Consider the following 20,032-nt stretch of genomic DNA (forward strand, 5'->3'; position numbering starts at 1 on the left):
GCATCACAGACTCAATGGACATAAATTTGAGCAAGCTCTGGGAGGTAGTGAAGGACAGGGCAGCCTGGCGTGCTGCAGTCCATGGGGTCGTAAAGAGTTGGACACAACTGAGCGATTGAACAACAAAACAGAATACAAATGATCACCGCTGCCAGAGAACCACTTTTACTCTTTCTGTATGTGTGCTAGTTGTTCAGTCGTGTCCGACTTTTTGCAACACCTAGCCCACCAGCCTTCTCTGTTCATGGGATTCTGGAGGAAAGAATACTGGAGTAGGTTGCCATTCCCTTCTTCACGGGGTTTTTCCAACCCGGGGATTGAATCTGGGGGATCATATCAAATCTCCAGGGATCAAATCTAGGTCTCCTGCATTGGCAATCAGAGTCTCTACCATCTAAGACACCAGGAAAGCCCTTTCACTCTTGCTGTTGTAATGTGAATATTTCCATCTGTCATTGTCTAAAAGGCAGTCTGTCACTCTTGCCTTTCCTTCTGTATTTACTGTTCCTCTGACTGCCACATGGAGTTTAAGAAACCTGTTGAGTAGTTAGTACATGAAAAAACTATGACAGAATATATTCTGACAGTAATACTTGTAATATTCTTATTAAAGAAAGACCTTCCATTTTGTTCTGCTATATTTTAAAGCTGTGTTTTATTCTTTGTCATCCTCCCTACCCCATTCCATTCTTACTAATATCTGTGCTTAATTTTTCTGATGCTTAGACTCTTCTCACTCAGAACACTACTCTTTCTTTCCCCCAGATGGTATTTTGGCAAAATGGGGAGAAAAGATGCAGAAAGATTACTTCTGAATCCTGGGAATCAGCGAGGTATTTTCTTAGTAAGAGAGAGTGAAACTACTAAAGGTATGAATATTGTTAATACAAGCATAAAATTTTCCTCAGGCAGTATTTTAAGGAAGACACAGTAAGAGTGTCCATTTTCCCTCTAGGTGCTTATTCCCTCTCTATTCGGGACTGGGATGAGGTGAGGGGTGACAATGTGAAGCACTACAAAATCAGGAAACTTGACAACGGTGGATACTACATCACAACCAGAGCACAGTTTGATACTCTGCAGAAACTGGTAAAACACTACACAGGTACGTGCATTTCACAGGTGAAAGTTACTTCCTTGTGTTTAATTTCACGAGGACAGATCCATGTCTTCATGCCTCTGAAGGTTTAGTGTGCTGCTTCTCACACAGAATGTGCCCAGTGTATTTCAGTTTTAAAATGAAGAACAGAAATACTTACCACCTGAGTTGAGCTCCGGTATGATATGCCAAATAGATGTGACAATGAAAAAGCAAAATTTTATTTTGGGATATTTACTAAGTAGGTAAAACTAAACACATTAGTAAAAAGCTGTTATCATGTGTCCTGTTGGGTTGCCTTCCTCAGCATAAGCTGGACCGCATAAGACTTGGTGAAGTGGGACTCTAATGAAATGTGATCTGAAGGTGCATTTTGTTTTCATGGAAAATTAAGCTGTAGCAAGTATAGACATTTATCAGTCTTTCACCGATCTTTGAACAGTAGTCAGTATTAGAGTCTTCTGTCTCAAAATGTTTAATCTCCAATTTGATACATAAATGCATCCGCAAGTCTTTAAATGATTAATACTAGGGGAGGGGATGGAGAAGGCAATGGTGACAAGTTTCCATGACAATTTCTTCTTCAGTGACAGCTAGCTGCAAATTGAGTCTATCAAGTCAATCATCAGTCTTGACATTGACTCAGCACATTACCAAGCAGTAGCATCAGTTGTAATTGCACTTGTTAGAATGTGGATGTGTGTGGTTACTTGTTAAGAGTGGAACGGAATGTGTGTAAACAGGATTCGCAAGTCAAACCATTGTAAATTTGGAGTTTCCTGTTTTTGTGTCTCCCTTTATTTGAAAATCAGTCCTTTAAAGAAGTTTTTCCTTGATTTTATTGTGCTGCTTAACACTTGTGGATTCTAGAAATAGCTGTTAATGGTAACATTCTCTTTGGGGAAGAAATAAAGTACAGTGATCAAAAGCAGAACTTTGGAGGCAGTCTGATCTGGGGTTTAAAACCCATCTCCATCACATATTTACTGGGTGGCCTTGAGAAAGTTGCTTAAGTTTTCTAAGATTCCTTTATATGAATTTGTGAAGTGCTGAATTGGCACGATAGTTGGGACATAAGTATTCAATAAATAATAACTTTAAAATGTATTTAATAAAATGTTTCACTTCTTGTATGTTTTCTTTTACGCAATTTCATTTTTGTGTTTGTGCCTTTGTAATAAAACTGATAGAACATCATGTTTTTATTTCCTGTGATTTAAACTTTTAAAAACACTGGTACAAGTATATATACCTCAGTTTTAGTAAATCATTCATTTACAGTATAGTTTATTCATTTATCTAGAACATGCCGATGGTTTATGCCATAAGTTAACAACTGTGTGTCCAACTGTGAAACCCCAGACTCAAGGTCTAGCAAAAGATGCTTGGGAAATCCCGCGAGAGTCTTTGCGACTAGAGGTTAAACTAGGACAAGGATGTTTTGGTGAAGTTTGGATGGGTAAGGAGCCTGAACTTTCGTTTTCTTTCATTGTTCGGCCATAGATTAAAAGGCCATCATTTATGATATGTTGAAATATGTAAGCTTACTGCTGCTCATTGAAGTTTGTTGTAAATCTCTTAAAATATAGGTTAAAATAGTGAAATGTGGGTTGTTTCTCTAGGAACGTGGAATGGAACCACAAAAGTAGCGATCAAAACACTGAAGCCAGGTACAATGATGCCAGAAGCTTTTCTTCAAGAGGCTCAGATAATGAAAAAACTAAGACATGATAAACTTGTTCCACTATATGCTGTTGTTTCTGAAGAGCCGATTTACATTGTCACTGAGTTTATGTCAAAAGGTATGTGTACATCAGTATCTCTGGGATATTCGTGTTAATAAATTTTGTCATTTCTATCTTTATGCATACAGATTTTTGTGTTTTCTAATTGGAGATTTTTATGTAGACATATGAAAAGAGAAAATCTGATATGTTAACAGAATACTTAGTAATTAGTCCCAGTTATTCTGAAGGATAGCACAGAGTTGAAAAAGAAAATAAGGCACTGAATTTATTTTGAAAGTAAAGTCCTTCATTCCGTTTGACCAGAGGCAGTAGAATATGAAAAAAAGTATTTGCACTAGTTGATTTAAAACAACGCAATCAGAATGGTATTTGTGTCTAAAGTGCTAAATGAAGAAATCAGGTAAAGTTAAGAAAATTAGTTTTATCGAGTTATAATATACTCTGAGGACTCCTAGAAACTTCTTTTTTCCAATGCTGTCAGCTGAAGGATGTCTTTCTCCAAACCCCAGACCCCAAGGTGTGGGATCTTCAGTAACAGGGTGGATTAGGGCAGGGAAAGGAGAAAGAAAGGTTGTTGCTCTTCCCTCTTTCCCCTTTGCTGATGATGCATTGGAAGAGGGACCAGTAAGTCACCAAGAATGCTTGCTGACAGGCCTGCTTTTTACCCTCTTGAATTTTATCTCTTTTCAGTATTAATGAGTCACTAATCACAGTGAAAGCCTCTGATGGCGTCATCGCTCTCCAGATGTCCATCTTGGTCAGTGAGGTGCCGCCACCTAGTGGTGACAGCACCAACTACAAGCTGCCCATTGACTCGGGAAAATACCTCCCCCAAAAGCAGCAGAAAAACTAGAACTGACATTCTTAAGAGAGTTCCAAAGAATAGCACGGAGAGATAAGAGAGCCTTCCTCAGCGATCAATGCAAAGAAATAGAGGAAAACAACAGAATGGGAAAGACTATAGAGATCTCTTTGAGAATATTAGAGATACCAAGGGAACATTTCATGCAAAGATGGGCACAATAAATGACAGACATGGTATGGACCTAACAGAAGCAGAAGATATTAAGAAGAGGTGGCAAGAATACACAGAAGAACTATACAAAAAAGATGTTCATGACCCAGATAACCACAATGGTGTTATCACTCACCTAGAGCTAGACATCCTGTAATGCAAAGTCAAGTGGACTTTAGGAAGCATCACTACAAACAAAGCTAGTGGAGGTGATGGAATTCCAGTTGAGCTATTCAAATCCTAAAAGATAATGCTGTGAAAGTGCTGCACTCAATATGCCAGCAAATTTGGAAAATTCAGCAGTAGCCTCAGGACTGGAAAAGGTCAGTTTTCATTCCAGTCCCAAAGAAAGGCAATGCCAAAGAATGTTCAGACTACCATACAATTGCACTCATCTCACATGCTAGCAAAGTAATCTCAAAATTCTCCAAGCCAGGCTTCAGTAGTATGTGAAATGTGAACTTCCAGATGTTCAAGCTGGTTTTAGGAAAGGCACAGGAACCAGAGATCAAACTGACAACATCTGTTGGATCATCGAAAAAAATGAGAGTTCCAGAAAAACATCTATTTCTGCTTTATTGACTATGCCAAAGCCTTTGACTGTGTGGATCACAATAAACTGTGGAAAATTCTTCAAGAGATGGGAATACCAGACCACCTGACCTGCCTCCTAAGAAATCTATATGCAGGTCAAAAAGCAGCAGTTAGAACTGGACATGGAACAACAGACTGGTTCCAAATAGGAAAAGAAGTATGTCAACGTTGTATACTGTCACCCTGCTTATTTAACTTATATGCAGAGTACATCATGAGAATTGCCAGGCTGGATAAAGCACAAGCTGGAATCAAGATTGCTGGAAGAAATACCAATAACCTCATATATGCAGATGACACCACCCTTATGGCAGAAAGTGAAGAAGAACTAAAGAGCCTCTAGATGAAAGTGAAAGAGGAGAATGAAAAAGTTGGCTTAAAGCTCAACATTCAGAAAACTAAGATCATGGCATCCGGTCCCATCACTTCCTGGGAAATAGATGGGGAACCAGTGGAAACAGAAGACTTTTATTTTGGGGGGCTCCAAAATCACTGCAGATGGTGACTGCAGCCATGAAATTAAAAGATGCTTGCTCCTTGGAAGAAAAACTATGACCAACCTAGATAGCATATTCAAAAGCAGAGACATTACTTTGCCAACAAAGGTCCATCTAGTCAAAACTTTGGTTTTTCCAGTATTCATGTACAGATGTGAGAGTTGGACTATAAAGAAAGCTAAGCGCCGAAGAACTGATGCTTTTGAACTGTGGTGTTGGAGAAGACTATTGAGAGTCCCTTGGACAGCAAGGAGATCCAGTCAGTCCATCCTAAAGGCAATCAGTCCTGAATATTCATTGGCAGGACTGATGCTGAAGCTGAAACTCCAATACTTGGGCCCCCTGATGTAAAGAACTGGCTCATTTGAAAAGACCCTGATGCTGGGAAAGATTGAAGGCAAGAGGAGAAGGGGGCGACGAGAATGAGATGGTTGAATGGCATCACCGACTCCATGCACATGAGTTTGAATAAACTCTGGGAGTTGGTGATGGACAGGGAAGCCTGACGTGCTGCAGTCCACGGGGTTGCAGAGAGTCAGACATGACTGAGCAACTGAACTAATTGGTGGCTAAAACATTACCTAAAGCTCCCAAAGCACATGACATTTTTTTTTTTTCATTTTTAAATGTTTTATTTATTTTTAAATTGAAGGATAATTGCTTTACAGAATTTTGTTTTTTCTGTTAAACCTCAACATGAATCAGAGCACATGGCATTTTTAACAAGGAATCTCTGCCCAGAAAAACTGCCAGGTATCCTACGTCAGAGTATGTTAGGGTGAACTAAAAAGGAGGAAAGGGACCAGGAGGAAGTTTAAATCAGGATATCGAGAGTATAAGAGTGTTGTGGAGATAAAGCTAATGGGCCATTTAGCTTGTGTATTGATTTCAAGAAGTATTTAATTGGGGAATGTGGTAGAGGTCTGTGTTGTCAGATTGACAGATTAGGATTATATCTAGATGGGATATTTAGAATGCAGGATCACAAACACCCCTTCCATTTTTAAACTCAGTAGTTCCCCATTTTGCTCTTCACGCACTCAGAATTGGGCCCTCTGTAACCCAACTGAACTCATTGCTTCTTGTGTTCTCTTGATTGTCGGGATACTCGGAAACTGGAACTGAAGTCTCTCAGTCGTATCCAACTCTTTGCGACCCCATGGACTGTAGCCTACCAGGCTCCTCCAACCATGGGATTTCCCAGATAAGAGTACTGGAGTGGGTTGCCATTTCCTTCTCCAGGGGATCTTCCGGATCCAGGGATTGAACCCGGGTCTCCTGCATCGCAGGCAGACGCTTTACCATCTGAGCCACCAAGGAAGCAGGATACTCTAGAAATTATTAATAATTGAAATGTATTGAATGCTTCTAATATAAAAAGTCTGCTAGTATTAATAAGGCATCAAAGAAATAAAGCCATCTGAGTAACTTACATTGAATTTGGAAAGAAGACCTAACCCAGTAAGTTAATTTTCAGTAAAAGTAAGTAACAGATTGCTATGAACAAATAAGTTCAAGCAAAAGCATAATGAATTTCTAGGTGTTTGACACATTCAGTGAATAACATAGAAATTGAGGGAGAGATTACCTAGGTTGGAATAAAAATGAGAAAAATCAGTAGAAAAGACAAGTCTTGTACCGTCCTTTAAGATGATGAGGGATGTGGATGGGTAAACAGAAGGGTTACTGGTATTTCTGCAGAGCTGTAAGGAAATGGGGAGCGAAACCATGGGTAGTGGAAAGTGCAGAAGGTAGCTGGTTTGAAATAAGGCTAGAGACGTGCATGGGGCAAACTGAAGGACTGCTCTGAACTGGTCTCACAGTATCAAGTACCTGCTCTCTGCCATGAATGAGCTTCAGAGGGTCCAGAAAACTTCCTGTGACGTTCTCCATCAGTTTTTTCATACTCATGTGTATTTTTCTAGACAAAGAGTCAGCAGTTTTCATCAGATTCTCAAAATAACCCATGACCAAAAAAAAGTTAAAGGCCCACTGGTACACCTAGAACGCTCCGATGAATGGATATAAGGAACACTTAAGGAAGGGGGGATTTGTTGTAACTGGTTAAAGAGCAAAGAAAAACAGTTGTCTAAATGACACATTCCAATCCCCGATTCCTGCTGTTTCTGGGCTCTGCAGCTTTTGTACTGTTTTAGCAATTATCATTACACCAAATGATGTTCTGCTTAGTGGATTGATTGTGGCACTTTATCTGGATTCTGAGCCCAGAAACAAAGAACTGTAGCTTTTGCTTCTTTCTGTATTTCCACATTGTCATGCAGAGTGCTTATGTATCATCAGTCTGTCTTGCAGGCTAAAAAGAAGTCCCATTTCCTCTGTTTAAGGACAGTTCTTACACTGTGTTCTTCATCTTTTCATTTAAACAGAAAACCCTCCTGTGGTCCCAGCATCCGCTTTTCGCCAACTTCTCTCTGGCTCTTGCTTCCCTTCATTTCCCTTCCCTTCAAGATTTTTTTTTTTTTAGAGAACAGACAGTATTACATCTTTATATCCTAATTAGTTCATTTTACTCTTGTTAAATTTTGTTTATTGTTCATGAATGTCTTGCTGTCTGTTACAGGGAGCTTATTAGATTTCCTGAAGGAGGGAGACGGAAAGTATCTGAAGCTCCCACAGCTGGTTGACATGGCTGCTCAGGTACTTGTGTGTTCATCCGTGTGTCCATTTGAACTGCAAGTGCGCATTAAAAATGTAAACTAATCTTGTGTGTGCGTGCGCGTGCACGTGCTAAGTCTCTTCAGTCTTATCCAACTCTTTGTGACCCTATGGACTGCAGCCCACCAGGCTCCTCAGAATACTATTGTTTATATGGTGAAATCATGGAGTTTTAGAGCTGGGAGGAACATTACAGATAATCCAGTCTAATCTCTCTATATTACAGATACTGTAGTATCTGAGGAGCCAGGTGTCTAAGATTTGTACAGCTTACAAGTATTAGAGTCAGTGATCCCAGTACCATGCTGCCCTGTATCCTGTGGCCTTTCAGAAACATATGCATCCACAAATACAAAATCTGTACGTATTTATACTTCAGCAGACACGTGTTAAGACGGTGAATGATTGCTGTTCCAAAGAAAATATTAGAAATCTGAAGTATATACTTCAGAAGACCTGACCAAAGCTGGGAGTGGGCTGTGGTAGATCAGCGGATACTAAGCAACACAGAGTCACACTGATCCTACTAGGATAGAAGGTGGAAAGGTAATATACCTAAGTGAAAGGGTTAGTCGCTCAGTTATGTCCGACTCTTTGGGACCCCATGGAATGTAGCCCTCTGGGCTCCTCTGTCCATGGAATTTTCCAGGCAAGAATACTGGAGTGGGTAGCCATTCCCTTCTCCAAGGGATCTTCCCAACCCAACCCAACCCAGGGATCAAACTCAGGTCTTCTAGAACATTGCAGGCAGATTCATTACCTTCTGAGCCACCAGAGAAGGCCCAATATACCTTAAGTAATTAATCATGTTGGTCTTTAAATAAAAATAAAGTATATGCTGAATTTCTTTTTTTAATATAGTCCCAAACAAGAATTTAGATGGCGGGGTATACAGTTTAAGATGTGATAGTTTTACTCTTCTGAGTTTTTGTTTTTAAGTATAATTGAGAACTATTAAAAGTTTTATTCAGATGTGTGGTAGGTATTCAAGGGGCCTATTATTGGCTTTGGTTGACACATTGAATCTAAGGCTCCTCTCAAAATGAGTGTCCAGATGTCCACAGGATCTGGCAATTCAGAGAAACTTTATACCAAGAAAACTGCGCCTGTGCGACCTTAGCATATATCAAGCCTCGTCCATACGCCTGAGCTCCAGGCTCTGAGCCCCTTTATGGTGGAGGCGGGCAGACTGTTCATCTGTGAAGGGCCAGCTGAATGCTTCAGGCTTTGTGGGTCACATGCCATCTCTTTTCTCCCCCTTCCCCACTTCTCCCCTCTCCTTCTCTCGACCCCTCTCTTCCTCCTCATCTTCTCTCCCTGCTCCATTAAAAGGTTTTCTGTTTTTCCTATCATCTACTAGACTCTGCCCCATTACCATCATCTCTTTTCCAGAGGCGTGTCTTCAGTGATCTGGTTTAACATTAACCAGAATTGCCCTCTCCATCCTTCCCTTCATACCATATATGTTTGTTTTTCTTCCCAAGATTGCTGATGGTATGGCCTATATTGAAAGAATGAACTATATTCATCGAGATCTTCGGGCTGCTAATATTCTCGTAGGAGAAAACCTTGTGTGCAAAATAGCAGATTTTGGCTTAGCAAGGTTAATTGAAGACAATGAATATACGGCAAGACAAGGTAAAATGACTGTTTAATAAATGCTGGTAACCTCATTTTCAATGAATGGATTTTCTTACCGTTCTTTTGAACATACAGGGTTGTGCAGAATTAAGCAAACAGCTCTAGGCCTGCTCAAAAGAGTCATAGAAACATTGATTTTTGATCATAAAATTATACATAGTGCATAATACTGTGGCTTTCTGATAGCTCTTTCCCCTAGAGAAGCACCTCAATGTGGGTGTTGTTTGCATTATGAATACAGCGAGCAGTATTCTCCTCTTCACACTTCCCTTGGCATGCCAACAAATAAGAAACATTTTAAAATAACGTTTCTAACAAACCTCAGAACCAGCCAGGTTTTACTGCATGAAGCGCTAGAAGCCCAGCGCTTTCTTTTCCATCTCCGTACCTGTGTGCTGTCCCCTCCAGCTGGAGGGTCTTCCTGTTCTTCTTCAGCCTTTACCTGCGGAAATTCTAACCACTCTTTAAGGCTAAACTTCGCTACCGCTTTTTAAATGAAACCTTTTATGATTGTGCTAATGAAAATTGATCTTCTGTTTGTCAGAACATCTAAAGAACTGTATTTTACAACATTATATATCTACATAAGTAACTTTAAGTATTTAAGACACCTATAATCTTATTTTCACTATAAGTATATAAACATCACAAAGGCTATGTTTTTGTGTCTCTGCTAACAATTAGCATAATGTGCATAAAAAGTGCTAAGACACTAAATTTTTGAGTAAATTAATACAGGCTTTTCAAAATGATAGTACAGTAAAATTTTGTAGAGAGAGATCAGAATATAGACAGGAGATTATGGTCGAAAACCAGTGGACGTTAGAACCAACGGAATATGCTCTTGGCAGCCAGCAGTGGTAACTACTAGGAGCTCAGCTCAGTTCAGTCGCTCAGTCGTGTCCGACTCTGCGACCCCACGGACTGCAGCACGCAGGCAGCTGGACTGACTGAAAAAGTTATAGATCCTATAATCCATGTTTTTGGTTGCTTCTTACTAGCGTCTTTACCTCTCTGTTCCTTCTTGGATGGTTTTCTGTCCCCACCAGCCATGCTCTTTTTTATGTCATTGAAGATCTTATCGGGAAGAAGTGTGTTTTCTACTAACGGGAATTTTAAATAGTATTAAAGAAGATCTTGTACTTTTGAAGAATTTGACACTGATGACAGGTGCAGTAGGGATACTGACAGAAAATGAGCCCTGCTTTTGCCATATGTGCACAGAAAGAAACCAGTTACTGAAGCAAGCTGGTCAATACTGTTTTAGGTGCAAAATTTCCAATCAAGTGGACAGCTCCTGAGGCTGCACTGTATGGTCGATTTACAATCAAGTCTGACGTATGGTCATTTGGAATTCTACAGACAGAACTGGTAACAAAGGGCAGAGTGCCATATCCAGGTGAGCTTGCATTCATGTACCTGGAGTTTATGGGGGAGAGGCCTTTTTTTCCCTCTTTGTTTATCTGTTTTCTTTCTTCCCTCCCTCCCTCCCTCTCTCTTTTTGGCATTGGATGGTGAGCAGTCTGTGAGAGCCACAGTCCTTGAGATGGGGCTCTGTATGCATAGCTTTCTCCCTTTTCTAAAAGGGTCTTTTTGCTCTACTGTTTTCTCAGATGATGAGCATAAATATATCTCCGTCATCTCCTTCCCTTCCTCCCACAAGTAACTGAGGGTATGCTTAGCCTGTGATAACACAGGGTGAGCTGCTGATGAAATAGTTGGGGATTACATAGGAATACAAGAAAGGACCTGTGTAATAAATTTAAGCAAAGTCAAACAGGTGACATTAGATAAGGAAACTGTTTCAAGGAAGTGACTTGATATAAAGTAACATAATCAGTATATTTGGCAAAACCAGAACTAGAACTCATTCTTCTGAATTCCTTTCAGACACTGTCTTGTCTCTGTTCCTCATTAGCCCAAGTTTGGGGTTGGCTTTGAAAAGCATGAGTACTAAAAACCAGATTTTAGGTGGAATGAAGAAAGATATGTTGAAACAGATTAGCATTTTTCTAAGCTTTTGCTGATGTCCTTTGACATTTAACATTTATTTCTCTGTCAGAAAGGATCGTTTCAGTAAAGAAACTCACTTGAATAGATGTCGAATTAGTGGTGGGGGGTCAGTTCTGTTTGGCTCATGGTGTGTAGGGGCACCATTTCTCACTGTTTCTCGCTGTTTGGCGCCCGTCTTGTCAGGTATGGTGAACCGCGAGGTGCTGGAGCAGGTGGAGCGAGGGTACAGGATGCCATGCCCGCAGGGCTGCCCAGAGTCCCTCCACGAATTGATGAATCTGTGTTGGAAGAAGGACCCTGATGAGAGACCAACATTTGAATATATCCAGTCCTTCCTGGAAGACTATTTCACTGCTACAGAGCCACAGTACCAGCCAGGAGAAAATTTATAATCCAAGAAGCCTATTTTATATGCACCAATCTGCCAAAATTGTAAAGAACTTGTGTAGACTTCCTCACTTACGTACAGGAATCAAAAGAAGAAAAGCTTCTTCACCCTGCATGTTTTTGATGGTAAACTGGAATTCCAGACATGGTTGCACAAAACCACTTTTTTTTTTTCCAAGTGTTTAACTCTAAAGTACCAATGACGAATTTTTCCAGCTGATTTCAGGGTCCAAAGAAAGTATAGTTAAGATTTGGATGACCATGTGAATGATGGCATGACAATGAAGAGCAGCAAGGCTACTGCTTATGAATCACTCCCTTTCTTTTATTCCCCAAACTTATAATTTAAGAGAAATTTATCAATCAGTATAGGCAAAACTTGGGAGATTAAAATCAGTTATACCATAATAAAATCTAGAATTATGGAATTTTCACGGGACCAAACAATTCCATTCCAGTTTTTTAATATATCTTGCATTTATTCTTCTTAGAAGTTTTTTCTAAGTTGAACAGTTAATATGCAACCTTTATATATGCCTCTGTTTGCATGGAAGTGGGCCAGGTTTTTAGAAGCAGAAAGGAAACTGCATCTAAAACTTGATTAAATGTTAGATGACAGCAGTGGAATTTGAAAGTATAATGCACTGTGTTAATACTCAATATACTCATGAAACTGGAAAATAGAAGACATTTTTCATTTTAATCATTTCTTAATGGCTCAGTTTAAAATAATGAAGGTAATTAGAAAGTGAGCTAATCTTTTGTAAGGTTGCATTGATTTTTTTTAAAGGCAATATATAATTGAAATCGTACAATCCAAGGGGAAATCTTTTAATCTTTAGATAGCATGAAAAAAATAAACTCAGCGTTTTTTAACAGTCATCTTTGAAAAGTAGACTGGTACTGTGAGATTGCTAATATGTAGTTAACGGTGGGTGCCACAAATGGAAAATATCACTAGATCAGGGACTTGAATGCACTTTTGCTCATACTGAATATAGACTAACAGAGAGGAAAATGTATTTAAAAGAAATATGAGACAAGAAAATGTGAACGTTTTACAGATAGAGAGATGGGATGTTGTGTTTAATGTTGATGTTACGGAGTGACAAAATGGCTTTGCTGGCACTCAAAGCTCCTCACTTAATCTATTTTCTGAGATTTTAAGAGCTATAGGTAGGACTATAAAACTAATCTTTCTTAACACAAACACTAAATGAGTCCTGTAGCCTCAAATAGCTAAGTTAAGGCTTCCCACTAATTCCAGTGATACAGCTTCTATGCAGAACGTTTTTAGAACTCCAGTTTTCAAGTCCATGTTGAAATCTGCATTCCCTTTTTAAGTATACCTAATGATGATCATTTTTCCCCTTTTAGAATTTAGTTGGTTTGAGGAGAACGTACTCAGTATAATTGGTGAAAAGAGGGGGATAGTTGTTGCATATTTAAAGTACGCCAGATTTTTATGACCAACTCAAAAAGAAAATTAAAATCCCAAATTATGAATTTGAATGGCAGCGTCATGGGTGTAAGTGTCTAGCAAAGGAACTGAGTCTGACAAAAGTCTGGTATTTACGTTTTAAAACACTCTCTTTTGTAGTTATATTTTAAATATAGCAACACATCCGGTCCCAGCATTTTAGGAATATCATTACTAACTATCATCACTTACCTGATTTGGTCATTAAATAAACAGTTCTGTGCTGTGGTATCTGTGTTGAGATCCAAACCATTTTAAAATGTGACAGATGAACTTCATGCAGGTTGGCAGTCGTTCTGGCCCTAAAACTTGCAGTGGTTTCTTACGCTTGTGTAACTTGCATGTACTGAAGCCGTCACGGGCTTCCCAAGAAGACTGCTGTCATCGTTTACCTTGGACAGCCTCAACCTGTGACTTCAGATTTTTAAAGGGCTTTGTGTGAACTATGATATTTCAATTTTTCTAAGCATTTTAAAAAGGATAAAATTATGTTTATGTACTAATAATTCCCTTCCGAAAAATAAGCCAGAAAAAGTTGATGGCATTCATTAGATTTTAATTGAATGGAGCAGTTCCTTATAATATCAATTGTATAGTTAGGAAATAAAACACTAACTTAATGTGTATTCAGTTTAAATGGTTTATGTATTTTTAAATTGCTGAGAAAAATAAACAAGTTTGTACATTTGACGATTTTTTCCAACAGCTTTTCTTCAGCCTCTTAATTTGTGTTCCTTACCAAAAAAGGAAGTTGGTAAAAACAGCCTTCTAGCACAAACACTTTTTTTAATGAATAATGGTAGCCTAAAACTTAATATTTTTATAAAGTATTATTATATTGTTTTGTGGATAATTGAAATAAAAATTCTCATTGAATGTACCCATTTATCTTTTTAGCCACTATTCATATGTTCTATCAGTTTTTTAAAAAATGGCATTTAAAGCAAACTATATTCTGAGTTTCTTCTTCCATTGGGGGGGGGGAAGTATTGAGTTAGGACTCTTGAGCAGAGTTAAATCAATTCTTTTTAAATTCAGAACATTATTAAACTTATTCTGTGTGATTAATTTTCCATGTCAGGTGAGTGACATTGTTTTTACAAGGTTTTTTTGTTTGTTTGTTTGTTTTAATATCAGCAAGTACAGTTTTAATGTACTGACAAACCTAAGAGATTTAAGTGAAGTTATTCATAGAAGAAGATTCTATGTGAAGAATATAAAATAGAATAACCACTTTTGATCATAAGGGATTTAATTTTCTAAAAATGAAAAATATGCAAGCCTTATTTCTATGTGTGTTTTACACTTGTATTATAGGTATAATGAAAATAAGATTATGCTAAATTATGAATGGCCAATCAAAAGCATTTGTTATTTCCAATAAGGTAATAGTATTAATTCCTTTCTAGTGTTATTTTATCTAAAATTATTAGCTTTGTTTTTCCCTAATGATTCCAGAAAAGTAACATTTAATGAACAAACACATCATTTAATAAACATTTATTAAATATTTTTATACAGTAGAGAAATAAGTTCTCAACTTAAGAATGTTTTCCTAGTTTGCTGTTTGCCTTTTAATTTTGCATGTATTTTTTTTGACATTTAAGTTGTACATTTGTATGTTGTCAAATCTTTTTTATTCCTAAAACGTCCTTTGCATCCCAAGATTAAATATTCATCTCATCTGTTCTATTTGATGCTTTTGTGTTTTACATCACTCTTTAATTCACCTGGAAGTTTTGAGGGCATAAAATGTGACTTAAGGGTCTAGCTTGATTTCCCACCCCCCCATACCATTAATTTTCCCAGCAGCAATTACTGGTTCATGCATCTCCCACCCCATTGGTTTTTGTCCAATTAACTTGACATTCTGACACGAGGATAATACTTCAATGACTAATCACTTGATAATGCAGTTTAATAATTAAGCAAGTAGCCTTTTTTTTTTTTTCCCCCAATGTTGATGTTCTGGAAAATTCTTGATAAACTTTGTAGACTTTATTTTTCATACTCCAGAAAAATTCAGGGGAGATTTTAGTTAGGATTATATTATGTTTATATAAGTTAGTTTGGTAAGAAATAATATCTTAACATCTTTTCTAGTCAGTCTTCCGATCCCATTTATGCAAAATCTTGATTTACATCTCTTAGTAAAGTCTCTAAGACTTTTCTCCATGGAACTGTTAGATGAGTCTCATCTCTTGTCTGATTATACTGCTCTAAAGATGCTATCCGGATATTGCTGGAGTCCAGGTCCCCACTTAGATCCAAAACAAACCGCCATGCCGAGGGGAGGGAGAGAGCATGGGCCCCAGCAGCATTTATTTCCGTAAAATCAGCTCCTCCCCTGCCTTCCATTTCCTTCCTTCCTCCCTTTTCTTTTTTTGACATCAAGTTGAGTTTCCTTCATAACAATCAGAGTCCTGATTAATTCACATTCAAGCTGTTGAGACACAGGAGTAGCTATGAGTAAAACCAGCCGTGTGTGCCCGGTGTCACCCATTTGTCCTTTCACAGCCTCACTCCTCCGGAAGGCTTGCCTGTCCTCAGCTGTGGGTTCCCTCGCTCTGGATTCCTCTTGAGCTAAGCCAGCGAGGAGCTCAGGCAGAAGACTGGAGGAAACCTGAGAGGTCAAGGTATTTATTCTCCTGCCTCCCTCCTTGGGAGTTGGGCTGGCTGTGTCCTCTCCACTTGCAGGTTCCTTTCAGTATGACCTCCTCTCTCGTTTGGGGGACTGTTAGCAGCTGCTGTCCCCTGTCTTTTCTGCCTTAGGGCTGCTTCTACTGACTGGTTGCTGTGTTGATTCTTGTGGTTCCCTTTTCCTGCCCGCCTCTTTGTAAATACCCTAGAATTATCTGGAGTATGACATCCGTTTCCATGTGGGACCCTGACTGATACTCAGCATGCTACCACTTACCTTATTACATCAAAGTGAGAGTTCATACAAAAGTAACATTTTTGGTACAGTAGCAATATATGTCATTCTGTTAAATGTAACCATAAGTGAAAGTATTAGTTGCTTAGTTGTGTCTGACTCTGACCACATGGACTGTAGCCCACCAGGCTCCTCTGTCCATGGAATTCTCCAGGCAAGAATACTGGAGTGGGTTGCCTTTCCCTTCTCCAGGAGATCTTGCAACCCAGGGGTCAAACCCGGGTCTCCTGCATTGCAGGCAGATTCTTTACCATCTGAGCCACTAGGGAAGCCCTGGTTACCATAAATGGAGAGAACATAAGAGATGTTGAGCATATTCAGAACTCTGATTTCTAAACTGAACCTTAAGGATTTTTCAATTAACTATTTTTCAAAAAATTTGCAAACCAAATGTGGTAAAACGCCACCAAACCAACCAGTTGGGTATAACACTCCAAGAAGGAGTGAATCATTCATGAGTAGAATGAATGATGAATAGGAATGAGGGAGTAGGAGGGCTGAACTAAGAAAAAGAGGAAATGGAAGAAAGAGGAAGCACCCAGAAAATGAGTAAAACAATGAGAGCCAAGTTAAATAGTGTGAGAACCCCAGGAAAGGCCCACAGACCTTTAAGAAACAAGATATCTAAGATGCTTGATAAGTTCTCCTGTTACCACAAACTTGACTTCAACTCGGCTTTACGACCTGGGTGGGTAGCATTGACGGTAGTAAAGGGATTAGGAGAATGTCCAAAAAGGTTGAGGACAAAGGGGAGGGGTGGATTTCACACAAAGGAGTTTAAATGTAGTGAGGAGAAAGTCTTCTAAGTGCTTCAGAGACACTGGGAGGCACAGGCACTTAGGTTTCCCACATACACAGGGAAGCAGTTCAGTCCAGCTTCACGCACATCTTAAAGGTCAAATTAGCATGAGTAAGCTGCAAGACTGAGAGTCTGAAGTAAGAAATGCCTGCAGTCTAAGTGGTAATAGAGATGAGAGAAATAAAAACTTCTAACACCTGGCCCAAAGGAGTGACAGTGATCCTAATAGAAAAACTGAATTATGTGAAGTGATGTGTTCCTTAAAGGCTGTCAGAGTCCTTTCACTCACTCACATAATTGCTATCTTCTGGGAATGCCTTGGTCTCCTAAAACACTGAGAGAATATACCATGGAATTAGCAAACTATGCCTGGTTTACATCTCCTGATCCCAAACCCTCCGAAAGGATCAGAGATCTGGGTTTCTAACTTGTGTTTTTGTAATCCGTATCACTGCTAGAAAATTAGAAAGATGATATTAATACAGAAAAATGTTTATTTATGGATGTGCTGGGTCTTCACTGCTGCCCAAGGGCTTTCTGTAGTACAGGTGAGGGAGGTTACTTTTCCTTGCAGTCCTTGGGCTTCTCGTGGTGGTGGCTTCTCTTGTTGCAGAGCACAGGCTCCCAAGCTCAGGCTCGGTAGTTGTGGCGCCGGGCTTTGTTGCTCCTCGGTCTGTGGGGTCTTCCTGGACCTGGCATTGAGCCCATGTCCCCTGCATTGACAGACAGACTCTCAACTACTGGGCCACCAGGGAAGTCCATAAAAGTATTTTTAAAACGTTCTGAAAAGAAGTCTTTTATTCCTGGTTTTCAGCAATTTATTTATGATGTGGCTTCACATGACTTTCTTAAAGGTTATTCTATTTAGAGTTTGAGAGGCTTGATTCAGTGGATTATAGTTCTGATCAAAGTCGGAAAATCTGGGAGATTATTTTTCAGTTTTTCCCTGTTCACTCTGGGACTCTTAATTATATATATATATAGAGGACCATTTAATATTGCCTCACAGGTCAGTAATGTTCTGTTCTTTTTCTGCTTAATCCTTTTTGCTTCATTTTGGATACTTTTGCTCTGTCTTCATATTCACTAATCTCTTGTTTTGCAGTGTGTTTTCTGCTTTTCATCCCACACAGTATATATATAATTTTATTTATTTATTTATGGCTGTGCTGGGTCTTCGTTGCTGCGATAAGACTATAAACCCTGTCCATTTTACTTTATTTTTCCTAAAATGTAATGGGACTATTACAGGGGTGTGGGGAGGGGGTGTCAGCATTTGGAATAGCTATGTAGGCAGAACTGAACCTGTATAATAAACTGACCCAGTCAGTGAGCTGGAATAGTTAACCAAAGGATATGCCCAGAACTCAAAGAATCAAAAAAAAATTTTTTTTAATTAAAGCATGGTGATAGATTCAAAGTTTAATATCATACCAACATAAATTCCAGATGAAAAAAAGAGGAAGAACCAAGTAGAGAAAATTACCAAAGCAGTATGCTGCTTCTGGTTTGAAAGAATCCATCAGCTGTGGAGTAAAATTAGTATCTAAGTGAATCTTAAGTATATATTAGTAGTTATTTTAAAACCATAAAGAGAAAATCCAAACATTTTCCAGAGAATAGGGAAGAAAAAATTCTTAAAGAATGAGACGTAACATTACTTAAAAAGTATTAAGTTGAACTAATAATTCTACACAGTAAAATCCTTCAAATCTTGAAAGAAAAAGACATGTTCAGAACACAAAGTACTCAGAATATATCATTCAGCCCCAAGAACCGTTCTGAAAGAAAACTTGAGCATATACTCCAGCTAGACACCCCCACCCTAAAAATCAAGACAGCAAAAAAAAGTTAACTGTCTAAACTGCAGAGTGGGTAGGACAGGCCAGGGGGAGAGAAAGGCTATTTCTTATTAACATTAAAATTTCAGACTTCTCTTGGAAACTAGGATGATCTGCAGTCTGCGCTCTTAATTCCTACAGGGCTGCAATCAACTGGCGCTGCCTGGCTGTCCCTTTAGCTGCAGTCACTGCTTCTTATCTCACCCCTCTTTGCTTCCTGGTGCCCACCCAGCCTCTGTAGCATTGAGTTAACATCAATGTAGCAACTCGGTGTAGCATCTGAGTTAACCATCGCAGTCTTTAGCCAGAGGAATTCATCGGCCAGGGTTCTATGTGTATGCATCCTTGAGCAGCAGACGTGACCTGGAGATCCCTGAAAACATCCCTGCCATACCCACAGGAACATTTATTAATGGAAAAATACTTCTGTATAGCACTGCTTCCCAAACAGTCGTCAAAACAATCCCTAGAAGTAGGAACTGAAAGGTGGCGTGCTGTAGGCAAGACAAGAGGTTAAGTGGACCATCCCTAAAATGGTATAAAAACTTAACATCTGTGCACAGTGCTGCGGTTTTGGGCGTGGGGGGCTGTCCGTAGCCCTCACCATGTTGTCAGAGGGATCCTATAGCTCTGAAGCCCACAATTCCTGCCACCCAGAGGACAGAGCCTTGGGTTTGCAGCTAGTACTCTTAGCCACTTATCTAGCTGTGTGGCCTCGGGCAAGTCTCTCAAATTACTTACTCTCTGAATCTCATTTCTTCAGTAAAATGGACAATACCTGCCTACCTTGCAGGGCTGGGTAGATAAGCGGTCCTGTATTTAAAGCTTTCTGCATCAGCAAGGATGTAATAAGTGGTCACCCGCCTCAGTTTATCAGATGGCAAACAGGCTGAGGTCATTTCAAGATTTTCTGGCCCAAGGCTATCCTGGTTGAGCCAGCCTTGACTGACTTCAGATTTGGAGCTGGTCCAAATCTGCTGCGAGGCGATCGCACTCTGAATCGACCGGGTTTCTTCCTCTAGGGACGCCGCTCCGGGTAAGGTCACATGACAGTTTCTAGTCTGGGCGGAGCAGGATCCTGGGGGGAGGAGGGACGGGAGAGGGGAGTGGGCGCGGGGTGGGTGGAGACGCCGAGCGAATCCGCCTTGGGGAACAGTGCCCCCGTTGCTGGGCGGAAACTTGGCGCGGAAAACGTGTGAGTCAGGGGACCCTTAGCCGGGCCGGCCCCTCCAGTCCCACCAAGTTTGACAATTTCCCTGAGTTCTCGAGTGCGGCCACGCCCCCTGGACGCACGGCCAATCCACGCC

The 20,032-nt window shown here is 39.7% G+C and overlaps 1 protein-coding gene across 3 annotated transcripts in view; it reads left to right on the forward strand.

Moving 5' to 3' along the window:
* YES1 (YES proto-oncogene 1, Src family tyrosine kinase) overlaps window positions 1-14,842 on the forward strand; it is a 65,113-nt gene extending 50,271 nt beyond the window's left edge. For all 3 annotated transcript variants that reach the window (XM_044934689.2, XM_025273442.3, XM_006079211.4), the window contains exons 5-12: window positions 766-869; window positions 956-1,105; window positions 2,403-2,558; window positions 2,722-2,901; window positions 7,535-7,611; window positions 9,114-9,267; window positions 10,538-10,669; window positions 11,467-14,842. In XM_044934689.2, the coding sequence (XP_044790624.1) occupies window positions 766-869; window positions 956-1,105; window positions 2,403-2,558; window positions 2,722-2,901; window positions 7,535-7,611; window positions 9,114-9,267; window positions 10,538-10,669; window positions 11,467-11,675 (1,162 nt within the window). In that variant the 3' untranslated portion in view covers window positions 11,676-14,842. The remainder of the gene's footprint in view (window positions 1-765; window positions 870-955; window positions 1,106-2,402; window positions 2,559-2,721; window positions 2,902-7,534; window positions 7,612-9,113; window positions 9,268-10,537; window positions 10,670-11,466) is intronic.
* Window positions 14,843-20,032: the final 5,190 nt, after the last annotated feature.

This window comes from Bubalus bubalis, chromosome 22 (genome assembly GCF_019923935.1).
Source record: "Bubalus bubalis isolate 160015118507 breed Murrah chromosome 22, NDDB_SH_1, whole genome shotgun sequence".
Classification (NCBI taxonomy): Eukaryota; Metazoa; Chordata; class Mammalia; order Artiodactyla; family Bovidae; genus Bubalus; species Bubalus bubalis.